Consider the following 18,675-nt stretch of genomic DNA (forward strand, 5'->3'; position numbering starts at 1 on the left):
GGCATTGGGCAAAGGGGAACCATTGACGTAAAACCAGCAAGGGTGGCAGGGCAGAACCCAGCAGCGACAAGGGACAGGGCAGGGACAGGAGACACTGGGCTGGGGTCGTACCGGGATGGCGACCATGCTGCCTGGGTTTGTGGGGCAGAGACAACCATAGGGCACTGGGACGTGATGGAAGGGAAGCCTTGTGCCCACCACAGCCCACGTGTCAGGAGCAGAACTTCAGCCACGCTCCCCACGCTGGCAGCAAACGCCCCATGCCGGCCGTGTAAGCCATGCCAGGAACCTGCTCCGGCACATTATCCTCAAAATGCCAGCGATGAACGGTGCTCTGGCAGTGCCAAGAACAAGAAGGATTTCTTGGGTGCTTGGCAGCACCCAGGGCAGGGTGCTTGGGGGCTGGCAGCGATGGCCAAGCTCATGGCACAGCCCAGGCTCACCACACTGGCCAGCATGCCTGGCCTGAGCCTGTGGAGTGGTCCCCAAGCTCATGTAGAGCTTGCGTTGGGGGTTTCCTTGCTCCTGGCCACTGCTCGTCCCAGTTATGTCCCTCCCTTGGGACGGTGGAGGTGCAGCACATGCTCCACTGATCCCAGGTGCAGGATCCAGCCGAGCCCCGCGCCAGCGACAGCCGCTGAGCCAGGCAAGGAGAGCCTAGGATGGGCGCCTGCGAGGGGCTTGCTGGAGAGGGTGAGCCGGGGTCTCGCTCCACCACTGTCCCACCAGCATGGCCAACCCCACAGCGGCTGGCACAATGCTCAAACGCCCACTCGTGAGAGAGAAACCCCCCCAAGCCGTGCTGGAGAGGAAGGAGCCATGTGGAGCCGGTGCCTTGCAGAGCAAGGCCACGTGGCCTGTTGCTTGCCAGCAGCATGGAGCTGGTCATGCCGGTGTCCGAGCAGCTCTGTCCTCGGCAAGGGATGGTCTTGATGTGCCCTCGCAGCTGCTGCGGCTGCTCCCCAGGCCCCCAGCCCCGGCAGAGCACCCCCCCGCCGTGCAACACCCAGAGCCTTCACGCAAACACGGTTCCTGGCTTGACTGCACATTGTGAACCACAAATATGGAACGTAACTCAGGGTTTTTTGCTAAATACGTGTTCTCATGTTTGCACTTGCTCTCCAGGAGACCCCGGCTGGGTAAGAGCACCAGCAGGAGGGCTGGGATGGCTCCCCCAGCTCTGCCCTGCGTGCCAGCCTGGAGACAGGCTGACCCGGGGAGTGCGGGGACCCGGCAGGCCTCCCCATGCTCCACAAGCTCCTAGCGAGATGGAGACGCGGGATATTCCAGGCTTTAATTCATTTAATGATACACATCAAAGTACCTGCATTTCCACACAGCAGCTGCAATGGAAGCGGCGGGGGGGACAGGGCAGCGCAGGGGGTCCCTGTGCAGGCACCCGCATGGGGCTTCGCTTCTCGTCCGGCGCCGAGGGGAAGCTTGCGGGCAGTGCGGCGCTGGCCAGCAACCCGCAGCCGCCGGAGCTGAGCCCGGCCGGCAGCCCATGCCGAGACAGCCCTGTGCAGAGTGACAAGTTTGGGGGAAAAACATCCCTGGGTTTGGAAAATGCATTTCTGCTGCTCCGGCTTGTTGTTGCCCACGTGGAGCATCCTGCCTGGGGATGGGCAGCGCTGCCGACGCCGCTGCCTGTGTGGGGCGAAGGCCAGGGTGTCGCAAAGTGCCACATGTCCCCCTTGCAGGGACGCTCACCCTGGACACTTGTCCTGGAGCCTGTGGCTGGCCCAGGGCATCACACAAGGGGTGACATGAGGATGCGGGAGGGGGTCTGCAGGAGGGAGCCCCGGCCCAGGTCCCTCCAGATTCGGCAGCAACCGGGACATCGGTGACACTGGGAGCCAGGACCGTGCCATGCGCCGGTCCCCGCCTGCAGCCGCACATGCCCTGCGTGGCAGAGAAGGGCAGTATTCCCATCCCAGCTGCAGCTCACCTCTCCCAGCCAGGCTCTGGCTCTCCACCACGGTTTGGTGTCAGCATGTCTCCGGAGCGGAGCCTTCCCACCTACCAGGCACTCGTGGTCCTCCCCGCCGCCCCAACCCCGCACCTTCCTGGCCAGGTGCTCCCCACTGCCTCCGGGTCGTCCTTCAGCTCCTCGCTGCTGGCACCGCACCGGGACCTCTGCGCTGCCTGGGCCGGGAGTCTCTGCCTTGCTGCAGCGGGGTGCAGCCCCCCGCCTCACCACAGTCACTCCTCCGTGCCGGAGCTGCTGCCGGTGGGGAAGCAGTCTCCACCCTCGAGCTTTGTGTTTTATTTTATTTTTATTTCGCATGATTTCTGCACCACTGGGGGCTCTCCGCGCAGCCGGGGCAAGCCGTTGCCTCCTCCTCTTCACGTTCTTCTCCCCAGTGGGGCCCACGGCAGCGTGGTGGTGCAGCTCCTTCCCTGTGAAAGGCGGTGTGTGGCTGGCGGCTGGTGGCTGCTGAGATCCGGCTCCGCTCTGGCAGTCGCAGCCGTCATTCCCTGGGCGAGCAAGCACAGCAGAGGTTACCCCACGCCAGCACCCGGCACACCGGTCATGCTGGGTGGTGAACGGGTTCACGGCACCGGACCACAGCCATGCTGGCCAAGCCAGGGCAGGGGGACATGTGAGGATGCCTTGGGGAAACCTCCCTCCTCCTCCTCCTCCATGGTCTCTCGCCCTGGCCTGGGGGCTTTAAGCTGCAGCATGAGGCTGTGCCGCTGTGGTGCCGTCGAGGGGGAGGAAGGGCTCCCAGGGAACCACGCGGACTGCGCGAGGCTCCTCCTGGCGTGGGGGACGGGAGCGCCCAAGGCTTCTGGTGCTGGTGGGACCGGCCTCGTGACCATCAGGAGAAAAACCCCAGCAGAAGGACGAGGGGCGGGAAGCGGGTGAGGAGCACAGCCAGAGGGGTTCCCAGGCCAAGTTGGGGCTGCTGGCACCCCGTCATTCTGGGCATGGCTGCATGTGTGGCCAGGCTGGGCTGTGCGCCCCAAGCAGGCGTGCCGGCGGCTCCCTGCGCCATGCCGACAGGGCTGTCCCCTGCCCCAAAACCCGGGGGAAGCGTCCAGTGACCCCCAACTCCCCTGGGACAGAATTTTCCGTTGCAGGAGGGAGTGTGAGCGGGGCACCGGGTGCTCCTGCAGCACCCTGGGGGGAAAACGGCTGGGGGGGGACACAGGGGGAGAACCCTGGCAGGGCAGCCCCAAAGGCGGCGGGGGGGGGCACAGGCACTGCCGGGACCTGCGGTTGGAGGAAGGCCGGCACGGGCAGGGGGTGCTGAGGCGGGGAGGGGGGGGCTCACGTGAGGGCGGTCTCGGCCCCGTGGGTGCGCTGGTGCGCGGTGAGGTTGACCTTCTGGGCGAAGCTCTCGCCGCACTGGGCGCAGGCGAAGGGGGTCTCGCCGGCGTGGGTGCGCCGGTGGATCTTCAGGGAGCCCTTTTGGCTGAAGGTCTTGCCGCAGTCGGGGCAGGCGAAGGGCCGCTCCCCGCCGTGGCTGCGCTGGTGGGTGGCCAGGCTGCTCCTGCAGCTGAAGCCCTTCCCGCACTGGGCGCAGGCGAAGGGGCCGCCGGCTGCTTCAGGCGGCTCCGGCGAGCGGCTGCCGCCGGGCTGGACCTCGGCGGCAGTGCCGGGCCGGTCCTCGGCGTGGGTGCGCTGGTGGTTGAGGAGGAAGCGCTGCTCGCGGAAGCGCTTCCCGCAGCGCTGGCAGGAGAAGGGCTTCTCGCCGCTGTGGATGCGCTGGTGGGTGAGCAGGTTCTGCTTGAGGCTGAAGCTCTTCTGGCAGACGCCACACTGGTAGGGACGCTCCCCGGTGTGGATGCGTTGGTGGATGATGAGGTTGTGCTTGAGGCTGAAGGCTTTGCCGCACTCGGCGCAGATGAAGGTGCGTTCCCCGGCGTGGTGCTTCTGGTGCCGGGCGAGGCTGGGCTGCTGGCCGAAGCATTCCCCGCAGAGGATGCACTTGAACTCCTTCTCCGCCTCCTCCTCCACCTGGCTGTGGATCACCAGCGCCTTCTCATCCCCCAGGCCCTCCTCGCCGCCCGGGAAGGCGAAGGGGTTCTCGCCCGCGGGCGAAGCCAGGTCCGTCATGGGCGCCCGCTGCCCGGCTCACGGCACCCGCATCCCTGGGGAGCGCAGACAGGGAGGGCTGCAGCTCCCGGCACCGGCACCCGGCACCTCTGGGAACCGGTCGGACCGGGCTGTGCCGGGGCTGCCAGCACCCGCCGAACCCCTCGGGTGCTCCCCCTGCCAAACACCCCCCCCCCCCCGTGCCCCGGTAAGGGGGTTGTGGCATCTCACGGCCCTGGGCCGGCTGGGTGGGCTGCTGTCCCATGGGCCGGGGGGCGGGTTTGCCCGGAGGGGCCGGGCCCAGGCTGGGGGGGGGGGGGGGGGCAAAGGCGGCCTCGGCAGGGAGCCGAGCTGCACCGCAGTGCGCCGGGCCGAGCCGGGCCGGGCCGGGCCGAGCCGCCCTTACCTGCACCGCGGGTACGGCCCCGGCCCGGCCTGACGCTGGGCCCGGCCCGCTCTGGGGCTCCCCCGGCGCATCCCGACCCGGCGGATCCCACGCGTGTCCGCGGCGCTTCCTGCGCGGGGGTAGCGGGGGGGGCCGGGCCGGGCCGGGCCGGAGCCGGGCAGGGTCCGTCCGGGGCGCAGGGGAGTCCCCGGCCCCGCTCCCCGCGCCCCCCTCCCCGGGGCTCCCCAGTGCCCCCCCTCGCCCGCAGCGCGCCGTCCCCGGCCCCGTCCCCGTCCCCGTCCCCCCCCCCGGCGCTGACCTGCCCGAGCCGCCGCCGCGCCGCGTCCCGCCGGCCCCGCCCGGCCCCTCCCGCCCCGCTGACGCACCGGCGCCCGCCCGCGCCCGTCACCCCGGCCTTGCGGCGGCTCCGCCCGAGGGGGGGGGGCCGGAGGGGCGGCACAGCCGGGCACGGCAGCAGCAGCAGCATCCCCCCCCCCCCCCCCGACCCGGGCAGCATCGCCCCCCGGGCTGGGGCCCGGCAGGACGCCCACCCTACCTGGGGACAACCTGCCCCCCCCCCCCCCGAAGGATGCTCACCCCCAACCCATGGCAACGTCACCCCCCCACCCCCGGGCCCAGGATTTGGCGCAAATTGTCCCAAAACCAGAGGAACCGGCCTGGCTGCCCGAGCCGGGGCTCGGGAGCGGGAATGGCGGGTCTGGCGGGACGGGGAGCGCCGGGGGTCCAAACCGGAGGGGTGCCACACCGTGGCCCCGGTCGGGCCCTGGCGCTGCCGCCGGCACACGGAGCGGTTGCGTGGCCCCGGCGCAGCCGGTGTGTGTTTGCCCCAGGACAACGACCAAAGCCCCCCGGGTCCTGCCCCCTAGACCCCCTCCCCATGCCTGGCAGCCAGGGCCAGGGGTGCTCAGCCACGCGCCCAGCCGGCGGCACACGGTGCCCACGGTGTGCCGAGCACACGGGCGGTGAGCCCTTGGGTGACTCCGGCGGGCAGCAAGGCTGCCAAGCGCCTGCACCACGGTTCGGGGCCATTTGCACAGGGAGGAGCACCCCCCCATGCTGGCCGGGCTCCCTGGGTGCGCACGGTGCTGCCGCCGCGGCCGAGGCACCCTCGTCTGACACATGGTGTGGCCATCGCAGCTGGCTCCGGGGCCAGGACACGCCGCTGGTGCTGAGTCACGCCGGCCTGCATGGAAACAGTGGCTTCTCCCAGACCGGGATGGGCTTGTGTGTGCCGGGCACGGCCATGCAGCCTGTGCCAGCGGCCAGCTGCCCGCTGGCGGGACTGGGGGGCCCCAAAACATCCCCCCCAGTGCAGGGAGCTGTGGCCAGATAGTGCCGGAGCGAGAGCCACTGGCCATCCTCAGGAGCGCCGGGCTGTGTTTTGGTGGCAGCACAGCAGATGTGACAGTGACTCTGGCACAAAGCCGGCTGTGCCACCAGTCCCCGAGCCGTCCCTGCCGAGCCACGGGCTGCCTGTGACTGCAGCGCGTGCTGCGGCACAGACCTCATCGCGGCAAAGCCCAGCACCCCGCCTGCAGCACCGGGGCTGCCCTTTGTAGCCCCTTGCGGGGATGTCGTGGGGAAAGGAGCGGCCAAGCCCATGGTCAGGCACCGTGGGCCGTGTAGTGCCCGGCTCGGAGGCCACGCTGGTCCTGAGCTCCCGCCGCAACTGGGGATGAGGCGTTTCTGCCCGTTGTGGTCCCGTGGCACTCCCAGCTGCCGCAGCGGAGCAGCCGGCACTGCTGGGAGCTCACATGTGCCACGAGCACCTCCAGGCCGTAACCAAGCCCAGCGCTGCGCAGACTGACGTGTCCTGGAGAGTTTCAGCGGCCGCAGAGCGCGTTGGAGGGCACCGGGCCCGGCACAGGCAGGGTGGCACGGCCGGGGCCAGCCCTGGGCACCCGCCAGCCGTGCTCGGCACAGCAGCTCTCTGCAGGCTGCGGCTTGCCAGCGCTTGGCAGTCGGGCAGCACGCTCGGTTAGGACGCCCGGCAGCAGAGATTGCTATCGCTCCGTTGCCCAGACCTGCCGTGCCAGGGCCGGGTGATGCCAAAACATCGGCCCCCTCCACGCCTGCCTTCCCAGAGCCTCTGCCGAAGCCAGGAGCTGGCTGGTGGGGCTGCCCAGGGGGCAAGTGGGGACGTGTCCCCTTCTCAAGGGAACGGCAACCACGAGTGCCGGAGCCGGCCGGGGGTGACATGTCAGGGCCGGGGGTGACAGCCGGGACGTGGCTGGGAAGCCACAGAGCTGGTGTTACTCCCTTTCTGGTGGAGGCGGTGGAGCCAAGGGCTGCCGTGGGACAGGACAGGGGACATCTGTTCCTGAGCCACGAGGGGGGGATGGCAGGAGGCTGCCCCGGCTCCCACATCCCCACCGGAGTGTGGTGAGCGGCACGGCTGGGCGCAGCTCGTGGCAAAAGCATCCTGGGTCCCCGGGAGCAGGGCTGGGCAGCACCGTGGGCTGGGGGGGTTCTGCCGCTCCCCACATCTTTCCCCCAAAAACGTTGTTCCTTCACAGGTTTGGGCCAGGAGGAGGTTTGAGGTTTTTTGTAATGGGGGGGCCATGCTCCGAGGGGTGAGGGGCGCCCAGGGCTGGCGACTCTTTGGCAAAGGATTCCCTCCCTGGAGGGGTTCGTCAGTGGATGCTATGGGTAACGAAGCCTGCCGCAACCCCATGTGGGAGCTCTCCGGCCCCCACAGACTCCCAGAGCCTCAGCCGCGGTTGCACAACAGAGGCCTGATGCCCTCCCATGGGCTTCTCCCTGGAGCCTGGCTGGCTCTCTGCCTGTCGGTAGGACAGAAAACCGGGCCCAGCGCCGGTCCTGCTCCCTCAGCTATGCTGGTGGTCCCTGCGAGCCGGGCCAGGGGCTGGCAGCCGGCAGAGCCCCCAGCCAGGGCTGGAGCAGGCGGCGGGGGCCGGAGGGCTCTGGGGCCCCCCTGACTCCAGCTGCAGGGCAGGAGGCCCATGCCCACCATGGCGAGGGGGTACGAAGGGCAGTGGCTCGGCTCCCCGTGGCGAGGTCGGGCTCCCAGTGCCTCAGGGGCTCCAAGGATGTCCCCAGGCAGCCCGGCCTCACTGCGGGAGCATGGGGAGCAGCTGAGGCCCAGGGGATGCCGTATGGAGAGCTGGGAACCATGACTGGGGGGATCTAAACCTGCCACAGTCCCAGGGACGGAGGTTTTCCTGCTGACCCCTGAGCTGGCTCATCTGGCGGCGAGAACCAAGCCGAGGACCCGAGCACAAGCCCGGGAGAGGCCGGGAGCAGCTGGGACTTGGCGGATGGGAACTGCCCTCCTGGCCCTAAAAAAGGCTACAAGTCACTGGCTTTGCTGCCAATCCCGCACGTTTTGCCTGTTCCTTTCAGACATTTTTGCTACAAGATGGAAAAATCAGGAGCATTTTGGCAAGTGCCTTTGCCAGCAGCACGACCATAAATGAAACTGCAACAAAACGAGAGGAGCAAAGCGGACGCAGGGATGAACAACCGGCACAGCGGCTGGGGCTGGCCGGCACCATGGCTCCTCTGGGACCGCATCCACGGTGCCCTGCAACGCCATCCCTGCCGTCAGCCTCTGTGAGAGCCTTGGTGCCGTGCAGCCCCGGGGGCCGCAGCCAGTGGCTGGCCTTGGCACGTGGCGCTCACGCCAAGCCGCAGCGCGGTGCTGTGCCAACCCGCGGGCGCCGAGATGCCGCCGGCTCAGCAAGGGAAGGAGGCACGTGGTCCAGGGATGCAGCTCTAGCCCTGAAGGTCAGGAAGAGCTCGAGACTGAGCCAGAAATTCACCTGCTTTCACCAGAGCCTAAGCTCGGGCCTCGATTTAAGCTTAAGGGAGACCCCCCTGTCCCAGCCTGGCCCCCAGGCCGGGCTTGTTCCACGGTATGGCCCCGATGCTTCCCAGGACAGAGGAGCCAGGAGCCTGCTGTGAGAAAGCTTTTATTTTAAATAACCTCAAAAAAATAGAATTGCAAGGACCTGAAATGCTGCTGGAAGGGAGCGGAGGGGAGGAGGGTGGCATGTCTGCCCTGGGGGGGGGGGGCAGGCAAGGAGGGGATGGGGGCAGACACTCACTCTGGCCTGCTAGATTTTGGGTGCCGGGACCCCTCTGCCAAGCAGCTCCCACCCAGCTGCTTCATCAGCTCAGGGTGCCTCACCCCAGCTGAGACTCCAGTTGTGACCGTCCCGGTGTCCCCTCAGCTGCCGCCCCGGCCCCTGGCAGATGACAAAGCCTTTCCTTATGCTACCCCCCCTAGGATACACCCCCAAAATGCAGGCGAGTAGCTGGGTGCTGGCGGCGAGCGGCGCGGCACTGAGCTTGGCTCTGGTAACACCATCCCCTGTGTTTTCAAGGCAGGTCTTTGCCCAACGGTCACAGCCGCAAGGCTCCGCAGCCGAGCACAGCGAGACACGGTTCCTACGCCACAACTGGGGCATGGCTGCCGGCATGCGGGAGGGGAGCGGTGGGACGACGGCTTCCCTCAGTCACAGCAGGCAAGGTTCGTTTCCCCTTTTGGATAAAACACCCTTCAAAGCGAGAACAGCTTTCAGGCGCACAGTTCCCGTTTCTAAAGCTCTGCCCCGACATCCCCTCCCCAGGCGCCTGGCGAAGCGGCTCTGCAGCTTCGCCTCCCAGTGTCATGGGCTCTGCCACACTGACGGGGAAGCGGAGATGCCAGGCAAGCCCCAGCAAGCAACCGGTGCCCCCCGCTGCTGCTGGCAGTCCCGCGGCAGCTGGGACACCATGCTGGGCAGGGAAATGGGTAGACATCACCACCGCAAGCTACCACAATGGCTCCGGCAGACTACAACCGCTACTGCTCTCCCGGCGTGTCTGGGTTACCTATTCAGAAGTTAATTGAGTACCAGAAAGAGGTGCTAGTCAGAAAGATTATCCACAGAGCAAGTAGAGAAGCACAAGCTACACCCCCCCTTCCCCACCCCACCCCTCACCCTGCACAGCTCCTCCAGGTTCGGAGGAGACGCTTCTCCCGGGTCCCCTTTGGAAGCAGAGGTGAGCCAAGACGCTTCCAGGCTGTCTTCCCGGCTGTTTCCCGTTTTCACGGTGCTCACCCAGCTCCTCTGCTCTACCCCCAGGGAAGCCACAGGCCGGATCCTGCTGCGTTTGGCTGGGGAGCATCGGCAGGAGGTCACCTCCACGGCAAAAAGGGCCCTGGCACCTCTCCCCAGCTCGCCTTGTCTCCTGCAGCTCGCTCCTCCCGCCCAGCCAAGCTGTTCCTCCTCTGCCCAGGCTGGTGGGCAGCTGATGGCGGGAGTCTCGGCTCTCCATCCCAAACGCGTCCTTGTGGAACGACATCCAGTCCGGAAGAGAAGGATGGAGGGTTCTGGGAGAAGCTTTTGACCCACAGAGGCCCCTCGCTGCCCCATGGCTGTCTCTGGGTCTGTGTGTCACCCACTGAATCTGGAGGCAGGAGCAGGCAGGCATGCTGCTGCTGGGCCTGCTGCACGACAGAAGAGGTTTTTAAGCCAAGGGATCCCGGATCCCAAGCTCCTCCTGCTCCCTACAGCCCGTGCAGCCGCAGCAGGAGCAAGCGCTGTGGATCCTGGGTCCTGTCACTGCTCCTCAGCTCCATACCCGCTATAGATTTGGTATGTTCATGAGACAGAAAGCTCACACGGCACATCTGAGTCCACCTCCTCCTTCACCCCATCCGATACCCGCCTGTAGGGTCCTCTGAGCTTCCTGTTCCCAAAACCACCACGCTCCTCCCAAGTCCCCACCACCACCACCATGTCCTGGCAAGCACCACGAGTCCCAGCTTGCGGCTTTCCCTCGGCACTGTCCTCATTTGGTCAGCGATCGGTCCTCAGTGCGAGCCACCGCTGCTTTAGGTTTGGTGTCTTTTAGGGCAAGGCTGATGAGGTCCAGTCCCTCGCCCGGAGGCAGGTTTTCAGCAGCCTGCGCAGGCATTACAAGCAGCTGGGGCACGGCGAGGGTTTCTCTTCACCGTGCGCTCTCTCAGGCACTCTCAGGACTCGTTTCTCCTCAAAGCTTCTGCCGCAGCCACCATACTTGCACCAGAGCTCCGCTCGGCAGTCGGGCTGGGGCTTCAGGAGCAGCTGCCGCTGGCTCACGCAGTCAGCACAGCAGCACTGCGGTGGCAGGCTCGGCGGCTTCGGGCTCAAGCCTTCCCCTCCCTCGGTGCACTTACAGGGGCACTGCCCTGCGGGTCCCTCCTGTGGGTGGTGGGAGCCAGACACGAGGTGGTGGTCTTCCTGCATCAGCTGCAGGAGGATGTCTGCTGCCCCGGAGGGGCTCTCCGGTCTGTTGGGGGGCTGCGTTCCTGGCCGAAGCTCCTCCCGAGCCAGCGATCCGTGAGCAGCTCCACGAGAGCAGGGGGGCAGCAGCATGCTGGGGGGGTCAGTCCCCTTTCCCAGGGGTGTGCTGCTCCCGTCTGACTCCTCTGGGTGCGCCGGGCACGTCCCCTCGCAGCAGGAGGGCGGGATGCCGCCGGTGTGCGTCCTGCGGTGCCGGAGGAGGTGAGCCTTCTGGCTGAAGCCCTTCCCGCACTCGGCGCAGCGAAACGGCCGCTCACCAGTGTGGGTCCTCTGGTGAACGGCCAGATTCACCTTCTGCCGGAATCGCTTCCCGCACTCGGCGCAGGCGTGCGGCCGCTCCCCGGCGTGGCCCTGCCGGTGCAGCTGCAGCTCCCCGTGCTCCTCGAAGGTCTCCCCGCAGAGCGAGCAGGGATAGGGGCTGCCGGGGTGGGTCTGCAGGCCAGGGGCCTGGCCCGGCTCGCTCTGGGGTCTCTCCGCTGCATGCACTCGCTGGTGGACCCGTAGGGAGAGCTTGCTCTTGAAGCGCTTGGGACACTCCAGGCACGTGAAGGGCTGCCTGCCGGTGTGGGTCTTCTGGTGGGCGATGAGGTTGGGCTTCTGAGCGAAGCGCTTGCCGCACTGGGGGCAGGCAAAGGGGCGTTCCCCCGTGTGCGTGCGGTAGTGGGTCACCAGATTCCCCTTCTGGTTGAAGCGCCGGCCGCAGACGCCGCAGGTGAAGGGACGCTCGCCGGTGTGGATGCGCTGGTGGGTCACCAAGTTGGTCTTCAGGCTGAACCTCTTCCCGCAGACATCGCAGCGGTAGGGCCCTCTGCCCCGGTGGTTTTGCCGGTGCTTTACCAAACGCTCGTATTGGGCAAAGCTTCGCCCGCACTCGGGGCACACCCAGGCCCTCCCCTCCACCTGCTTCTCCTGGGAAGCTTTGGGGGACAGCTCATCACCGGAGCTTTTGTCGTGCTCAGGGCACGGGTAGGACTTCTGCCCGATGTGGGTCTTCTGGTGGGCCACGAGGGAGAGCCAGAGGCCGAAGCTATTGCCGCACTGGTTACAGATGAAGGGCTTCTCCACCCCGGGGGCTGGGGGAGCTGGGGGGGGTCGCATCCCCAAGGACAGGCTGCACCCCCAGGTGCCCCAGAAGGTGCGGGCTGTGGCTGAAGGCTGCCGCGCACCCGCCGGGAGCCTCGGTGGCAGGGCTGTGCTGTGGACGGAGGAGAGTCACCTTCTGGCAAAACCCCTCCCCGCACTGGACGCAGGGGAAGGTCTGCTCACCCAGGGGGGCTTGCTGGTGCGGCAGGAGCGGCTCCTTGGGGGGAAAGCTCTTCTCTGTACACGAGTACAGCTCTTGGCCCTCAGCGATCTTCTGAACGGGCAGCGTTGGCATGGGGCTGAAGGGGGCCTCTGGCTCGGGACCCCCGGGCTGGAGCAGGGTGGGCGCAGCCCCGTAGGGCAGGCCGGTGGCCGGGCTGCGGCCCGGGCAGCGCCGCTGGCGCGGGGCGTGAGTCTTCTGATGGGCTTTGAGGGAGACTTTGTCCTTGAAGCATTTCTGGCACTGCCCGCAGGGATAGGGACGGAGGTCCGTGTGGGTGCTCTGGTGCGTCACCAGGTTGGTTTTCTGGGTGAAGCGCTTGCCGCACTGGGTGCAGGCGAAGGGGCGCTCCCCCGTGTGCACGCGGTAGTGGGTCACCAGGTTGGTCTTCTGGTTGAAGCTCCTGCCGCAGAGGAAGCAGGTGAAGGGACGCTCCCCGGTGTGGATCCTCCGGTGGGTGATGAGGTTGGGCTTCTGTCGGAAGCTCTTCCCGCACTCGGGGCAGACGAAGGGGGTGTCCTCCTGGTAATTCCTCTGCTGGGATCGCAGCTTCGGCTTGCTGGAAGTGCCGTCCTCCTGCTCACCCCCAGCCAGCGCCTTTTCCCCAGCAGCGTGGATCCGCTGGTGGGCCAGGAGGTTGGCCTTCTGGCTGAAGCTCTTGCCGCATTGGGCACAGGGGAAGGGGCGCTCCCCCGTGTGTACGCGGCGGTGGGTCAGGAGGTTGGGCCGCTGGCTGAAGCTCTTCCCGCAGTCCCCGCACCTGTAGGGTTTCTCTCCGGTGTGGATCCTCTCATGCGTGATGAGGCTTTGCTTCTGACGGAAACCTTTCCCGCACTGGGCGCAGCGGAAAGGGCCGGCGCCGAGCTGCGGCACCCAGCAGGCCACTCGGGTGGACAGCGGGCTGAGGCCGGCGGTGCCGTCTCTCTCCATGCCCGCCCGCTCGGGTGCACGCTGCCCACCATGAAACCAGCGGCTGGAACTGCTGGCGGCTGCAGGATACAGCTCCAAGGAGCCGGCAGCTCCCCCGGGTTTCTCCTCGGGCTGTTCGACTTTATTCACTCGACCGGGCTCAACTAGATTTCAAAAAGATTCAAGATATTAATTTCAGAGTCTTTCATAGAATCACAGAACAGCTCAAGTTGGAAGGGACCCATAAGGATCAGCGAGTCCAACTCCCTGCTCCTCGCAAGACTACCTAAAACTAAATCATTACAGTTTATAACACCTTAAAGGAGCAGAACCCTTCCCAGAGCCCGCTCCAGCCCTGACTCGCTGAGAGCGGCGCTGGCAGCAGCCACGATAGCAAAAACTTGCCATTAACTGGCCCAAAATGGCTGCAAGCTGGCCCAAAATGGGCTTTTCCCACAAGAGGAACATCCCTCGCCAAGGCCGGTTTCCCACCGCTCCCACAGCCTCCGCTGGGACACGCAGAGCACCTACCCGCACAGGGGCTCACGAGGATCTTGCTCTCCTCCTGCATCTGTTGGCCTTCGGCGTACGGCTCCTCCGACTGTTTAATACCGAACAAACCACCGGGCTTGAAAAATCTGTAGCCTGGTTAAGGAATAAGAGCTGGTCACCATGAACTGTCACACTGCAAAACATGTGTTCGGCATAGACATCGTTACGCTGGAGATGCCTGCGTTAATTCACAAATAAGCTAAAATTAACGAAGCCTGGGGGCATCGCTTTCATCTATTTTAAGCTTCTGCTGCCTGACATATAATTAAAGATAAAAGGAAATACCAGCACCAGGCTCCCTCCTCCTGGCAAGGCAAAAGGTGGGAAGGAGCGCCAGTCCTTGGAAAACGACTCTTTCCAGAGTCTTTCGCACGCTCACCCAGGTAGCCTTAGATCCTGCGTAACGCTTTTATGATCGGATTTCAAAGGCTACCACAAAAATGCGATTAGTTCCAACCTGAGCCTCCCGAGCAGAAGAGAAATCTTCATCTTTAGCAGAGGAGCTCGGCTGGCAGAGGGGCTGAAGGACCTTCTCCAGGCTGGGGATTCCTTGCAATGGTGCCACATTTACATACATTTACATACAATCTGTGCGTCACCCACTGCGTCCCCCCACCATGGTCAAGGGCAGTCAGGCGGACTTGGTGTTACCGCAGGACTGACTGTACTCTGGAGAACGCACAAGCCCCCGCCCTACGCCGGCAAAGCCTGCCCGGCGCGGTGCCGCCTGCCTGCCGCTCGCTGTTCTCGGTGGTCACCTGTGCAGGGGTCGGACGGGATCTCCGCGCTGACAGCATCCAGCTCGTGTCCGGCTCTCGGCCCCTCGCTCAGCCTGGGGTAAGGGAGCAGGTTCAGGGCGTGGGCAGGCTGGTCCAGGAGAGAGGAGAAGAGTCTCAGCAGATGGCCATCACTTTTTGGGGGCTTGTTTCTTTGGGCTTTTTGGCCAGCAGGACTAGGGCAGTGATCATCCTCCTGTACTCAGCACTGGTGAGACCACACCTCAAATACTGTGTTCAGTTTTGGGCCCCTCACTACAGGAAAGACACTGAGGTGCTGGAGCGTGTCCAGAGAAGGGCAACAAAGCTGGTGAAGGGTCTAGAGAGCAAGTCTTATGAGGAGCGGCTGAGGGAACTGGGGTTGTTTAGCCTGGAGAAAAGGAGGCTGAGGGGAGACCTTATCGCTCTCTACGACTACCTGAAAGGAGGTTGTAGTGAGGTGGGGGTCAGTACCTTATCCCAAGTAACAAGCAATAAGACAGTAAGAAATGGCCTCAAGATGCGCCAGGAGAGGTTTAGATTGGAGGTTAGGAAAAATTTTTTCACTGAAAGAGCTGTCAAGCACTGGAACAGGCTGCCCAGGGAAGGGGTTGAGTCACCATCCCTGGGGGTATATTTAAATAGATGTGTAGATGTGGCGCTTAGGGACATGGTTTAGTGGTGGATCTGGCAGTGTTAGGTTAATGGTTGCACTCGATGATCCTAATGGTCTTTTCCAACCTCAGTGGTTCTGTGATCCAAAGGATGGGCGGTGGGCTTTTAGATCAGCACCCAACACCCACGGGCCCCCACCAGCGAGATCTGCCCCACAGTGAGGTGTGCACCTTGCCCGGGGCTGACAGGCAGGCCACACTGCTTTAAACGCCCAGGCCCTCAGAAAGCCCTCACACCCCCTTGAACCTGAACTTGATTGCTAACAGGGTCCTGGTTCAGCAGGATCACCACCAAGGCGTTCTCCATGGACTCCGGATCCACAGAAACACAGCCAGGAGAAATCCTGGACCCCTTTCCCTGCAAAGGGCTGGGAAAAGTTGTTCCGGCACCAGAGGAAGGGCTGGTTCTGCCCAGCACTGCTGCCCCTGAGCCCCTGCACACGGCATGTCAAAAGGCAGCTCTAATCCTTCAGGAAAGGAGCACGAGGAGGGAGGTACAGGCAGAGTGAGTAGGCAGAGACGTGGGAGGGCAGGGCTCTGGGCAGGCACCAGGGCTTGGAGTGACACCTCCCGCTTTTCCGCTGACTTATTTTGGCACAGGAAAGCTGCTTCTCCTCTGTGCCTCAGTTTCCTCATCGGTGAGAGCATCGCTTGACAGAAACCCTCAAGGGGACCTCACTAAGGGCTGAAGCCACATGCTCACTACCCCTCTAATAAGATCCCTTGGTTCCAAGCGGATCCCTCACCTGGGTGTGATCACCCAACCAGGATCGGGACCAAAGGAGGAAACCTCTATAAGGAGCCAAAGCAGCTTTTCCCGGGAAGCTCGACACCCAATCCGCCCATCTTCCCTCCCCAGGATTCCTCTCTTCTTCCCTCAGAACTCCTCCGTAGCTTGGCAGGAGCACAAGGAGAGCAGATGGCAGAAGACACGGAGCCCAGCCTGCGCTCCAGCGGCTGCTGTAACTTTAAGAAGCGCCAATTTAAAAGAAAAAGTCTCACACAGGGCTAACGCGGCTCCTCGGGTGTCGGTATTTCTAAATGACGAGGAGAAAAGCACCAGAAGACTTCCCAGCCTCTGGGAAAACCCCAACAGGGCCCCCCCCCAAAATGTCGCGGCATGAAAGAGGAGCAGGGGTTCCTCCCAACCGCCCCGGCAGCGCGCTCTGCTCTGCCACAGAGGAGCACGGTCAGAGCTGGTCCTGCTCTGGCCTTTCCCCCGGGGACGGAGGGGAAGCTGCTGCCCGCCCCCACCCTGCCGCCCTGCTCGTACCTGGGGTGCTCCCCCTGCAGACATTGCTCCCCTCGGGGCCGCCCGGCGAGGGGAGAGGACATCAGCTCCGGGGAGAGCGTGGGGCGGCGGCTGTCCTTCCCCTCCGCCTTCCGCCACGGTCGCGGGCTCCGATCTTCCCTGACTTCCTCCAAATGGCTGCTGTGGGTCCCTGGGAGAGTGAGAGAGAGGAGCCGGTGAGCGGGGGAAACGGCGCGGCACAGCGAGAGGCAAAGCTGGAGGAGCTCGACCGCCTCAGGAGAAGCTCCGCTGGCGTCTGTATCCCTCCTCCTCCTCCGAGTTATTTTAGGGGAGCGGAAGGCACTGACCCCGGGGTCTGGCCCGGATTCATTCTGTTTACAGCAAAGCTTCCCTGCAGGCAGTGCTACTGGGATTTGTAGTTCACGCCGAGAGGCCTGTCACCGCACGCCGAGCGCTGCCTGCGGCCGCGGGCACAGGGAACTACAGCTCCCGGCAGCCTGGAAGCCAGCCCCGGCGTGGCCTCGCCCTGCCGCAACGAGCAGGCAACGGCAAAGGCGCAGCCCTGCCCACTCCTGTGCTGTGGGGAAGCGAGGGTCGCCCAGCCCAGCTCTGACCAACCTCCCTTGCCAAAACCCGGTCTGAGATCAACCAGCAAAATACCTTCTTGCTCAATTTTGGTCGGAAAGGAACGCCTCACCTGCCTTTTCTGGAGGTGCCTAGTCTGTTCCCTCCTCTCCAAGCATCCCGTGCCTCAAGGAGGCGGCTAACGCAGTGACGATGCTTCGAAGAAGGGCCTCCCCCCCCCACCCTGTGCAAGTCTCACATCACCCTTTAAAAGCCCCGGCAACGATCGGGATGCTTTGACGAACACCTGGGCTTAACTAGAACTATTTTTGGAATCTGGCCAGCGAGAGGAGTGCCAGCTGCGGAGCCGTGCCGCGTGGGAGCCAGCTGGGATCCCAACCCTCCCCGGCAGCGTACTGTGTTCAGGGGTTTGGGATCCTCCAGTACAGATGCCCATCGAGGGGCACGTCCTGGGGCGCTGTCACAGCAGCGGGGACGCTGCTCTCCGCTGCGTGAGGTATTGTTAGCCCCTGACCATTAAGTCCCACCAAGCACTGATGATCCTGTGGCCAGCTCAGCCCCTGCAAGCGGCCCCACCAGGGCCTTTTCTACATGTTTAACCGAGCCACATCGCCCCCCGGGGTGTTACGGACACGGCACAGCCAAGGAGAGGCAGGAACTGTGTGCTGGGGTGGGGCAGGGTGGGGGAATTCTCCGAGGCTCGCCGGAGCAGCGGGCAGAAGGCAGCAGGGGCGCAGGCAGGGCCTCGAGCCCGTGCAGCCTCGTGCCCACGGCACAAACCCGGCCCCTCGGCAGCAAGTGAACCCCACCAAAGGCACCCCAAATGGAAGAGCCAGCTCGGGGGCAGCAGGGGGGGAGAACCCCCATCCAAACCCATGAAAATCCGCCCCCGCCCCAGCCTCGAATCCGTTTACAAGCCGGGAGGTCCCGGGCTGGTGGGCAGCCGCCTGCAGGCAGGCTCCTGTGGCGCAGGCAGGCGAGGAGAGGGGGCCAGGGCTGCGGCAATGGGCGAGAGGCCACGGAGGCAGGCGGCACGGCAGCTACAATCTGGAGATGGGTCCAGAGTGGCCGGTTGCGGCTGGGCCGCGGGGACAAGGTGGCGGCGGCGGTGTTCTCGGTCGGTTTTCCGGTCCCAGATCCCGTTTCTAACGGCCCTGGGAAATCACGAAGCTTTTCCCGCCTCTCCCTCGAAGGCGAACGTGGTGAGGGCACGGCGATGGCGGGTGTGTGTGTGTGTGGTGGTGGGGGGGGCACGACCCGGGGGTACCGGCAGCGTCGCCCACCCCCCGGCGGGGAGCCCTGCGGCCCCGCGGGCACTGGCAGCCGGTGCTGCCCGGCGGCGGGAGGCCGTTACCGCGGCGGGGCTGTCCCCGGGTAACGGTTTTACCGAGGAACCCCCCCCCCGTCCCCCCCGGTCTCACCGCTCGGGGCCCCTCACCGTGACCCCCCCCCCCCCCCCCCCGGGCCGCTCGTTACCATGGCGACCCCCCCCCCCCCCCGCCAGGCCCCGGAGCCGCCTCCCCCGGGGGAAACTCACGGGCGGAGGATGTCCCGCGACACGATGACGTTAACCGCGGCGGTGACGTAGGAGCGGCGGGAGGAAGCGGCCACGCCCGCCGTCTACGCCAGCGCACTTCCGGGTCAGCGGGGCGTGTCCCGCGGCGGCACCCGTAAAGGGGGGGGGGCGTGGCGGGAGCGCCCTCTGCCGGCGACGCCGGGCGCGGCACCATCGAGCCGCCTGGCGCGCTGCCAGAGCGCCCACCGGCGCCATCATAGAGTGTCCCGACGCGGGCCAGAGTGTCGTGTGCGTCCCCCACCGCCGTTCCCCGTGTCGCCGCCGCCTCAGGCCTCGGCCTTCCTCCCCCTCCTCCTCCTCCTCCTCATCGTCCCGGCCTCTGCTCGGC

At 65.4% G+C, this 18,675-nt stretch overlaps 1 protein-coding gene across 1 annotated transcript; it reads right to left on the reverse strand.

The window, feature by feature from the left end:
* Nucleotides 1-1,284: 1,284 nt before the first annotated feature.
* On the reverse strand, nt 1,285-16,802 carry LOC115339290 (zinc finger protein 268-like). Its single transcript, XM_041122456.1, has 9 exons — nt 16,534-16,802; nt 16,208-16,376; nt 14,264-14,372; nt 13,485-13,598; nt 11,788-13,117; nt 10,411-11,684; nt 9,395-9,570; nt 3,279-4,081; nt 1,285-2,478 (listed from the first exon to the last, which is right to left on the reverse strand). The coding sequence occupies exons 1-9, from the start codon at nt 16,554-16,556 to the stop codon at nt 2,472-2,474; spliced, it is 4,005 nt and encodes a 1,334-aa protein (XP_040978390.1). The 5' UTR covers nt 16,557-16,802; the 3' UTR covers nt 1,285-2,471.
* Between the last annotated feature and the right edge of the window lie 1,873 nt (nt 16,803-18,675).

Source organism: Aquila chrysaetos, chromosome 3 (assembly GCF_900496995.4).
Source record: "Aquila chrysaetos chrysaetos chromosome 3, bAquChr1.4, whole genome shotgun sequence".
Taxonomy (NCBI): Eukaryota; Metazoa; Chordata; class Aves; order Accipitriformes; family Accipitridae; genus Aquila; species Aquila chrysaetos.

What these genes read in the sequence shown, in the direction of transcription:
- LOC115339290 (XM_041122456.1), bottom strand. Translation starts at nt 16,556, where the DNA reads ATGAATCCGGGCCAGACCCCGGG. An exon ending in GGTGGAGAAGCCCTTCATCT is followed by an intron (nt 11,685 to 11,787) that starts GTAACCAGTGCG and finishes GCACGACAAAAG; the next exon opens with CTCCGGTGATGAGCTGTCCC. An exon ending in ACCTGGAGGAGCTGTGCAGG is followed by an intron (nt 4,082 to 9,394) that starts GTGAGGGGTGGG and finishes CGGGTGCCGTGA; the next exon opens with GCCGGGCAGCGGGCGCCCAT.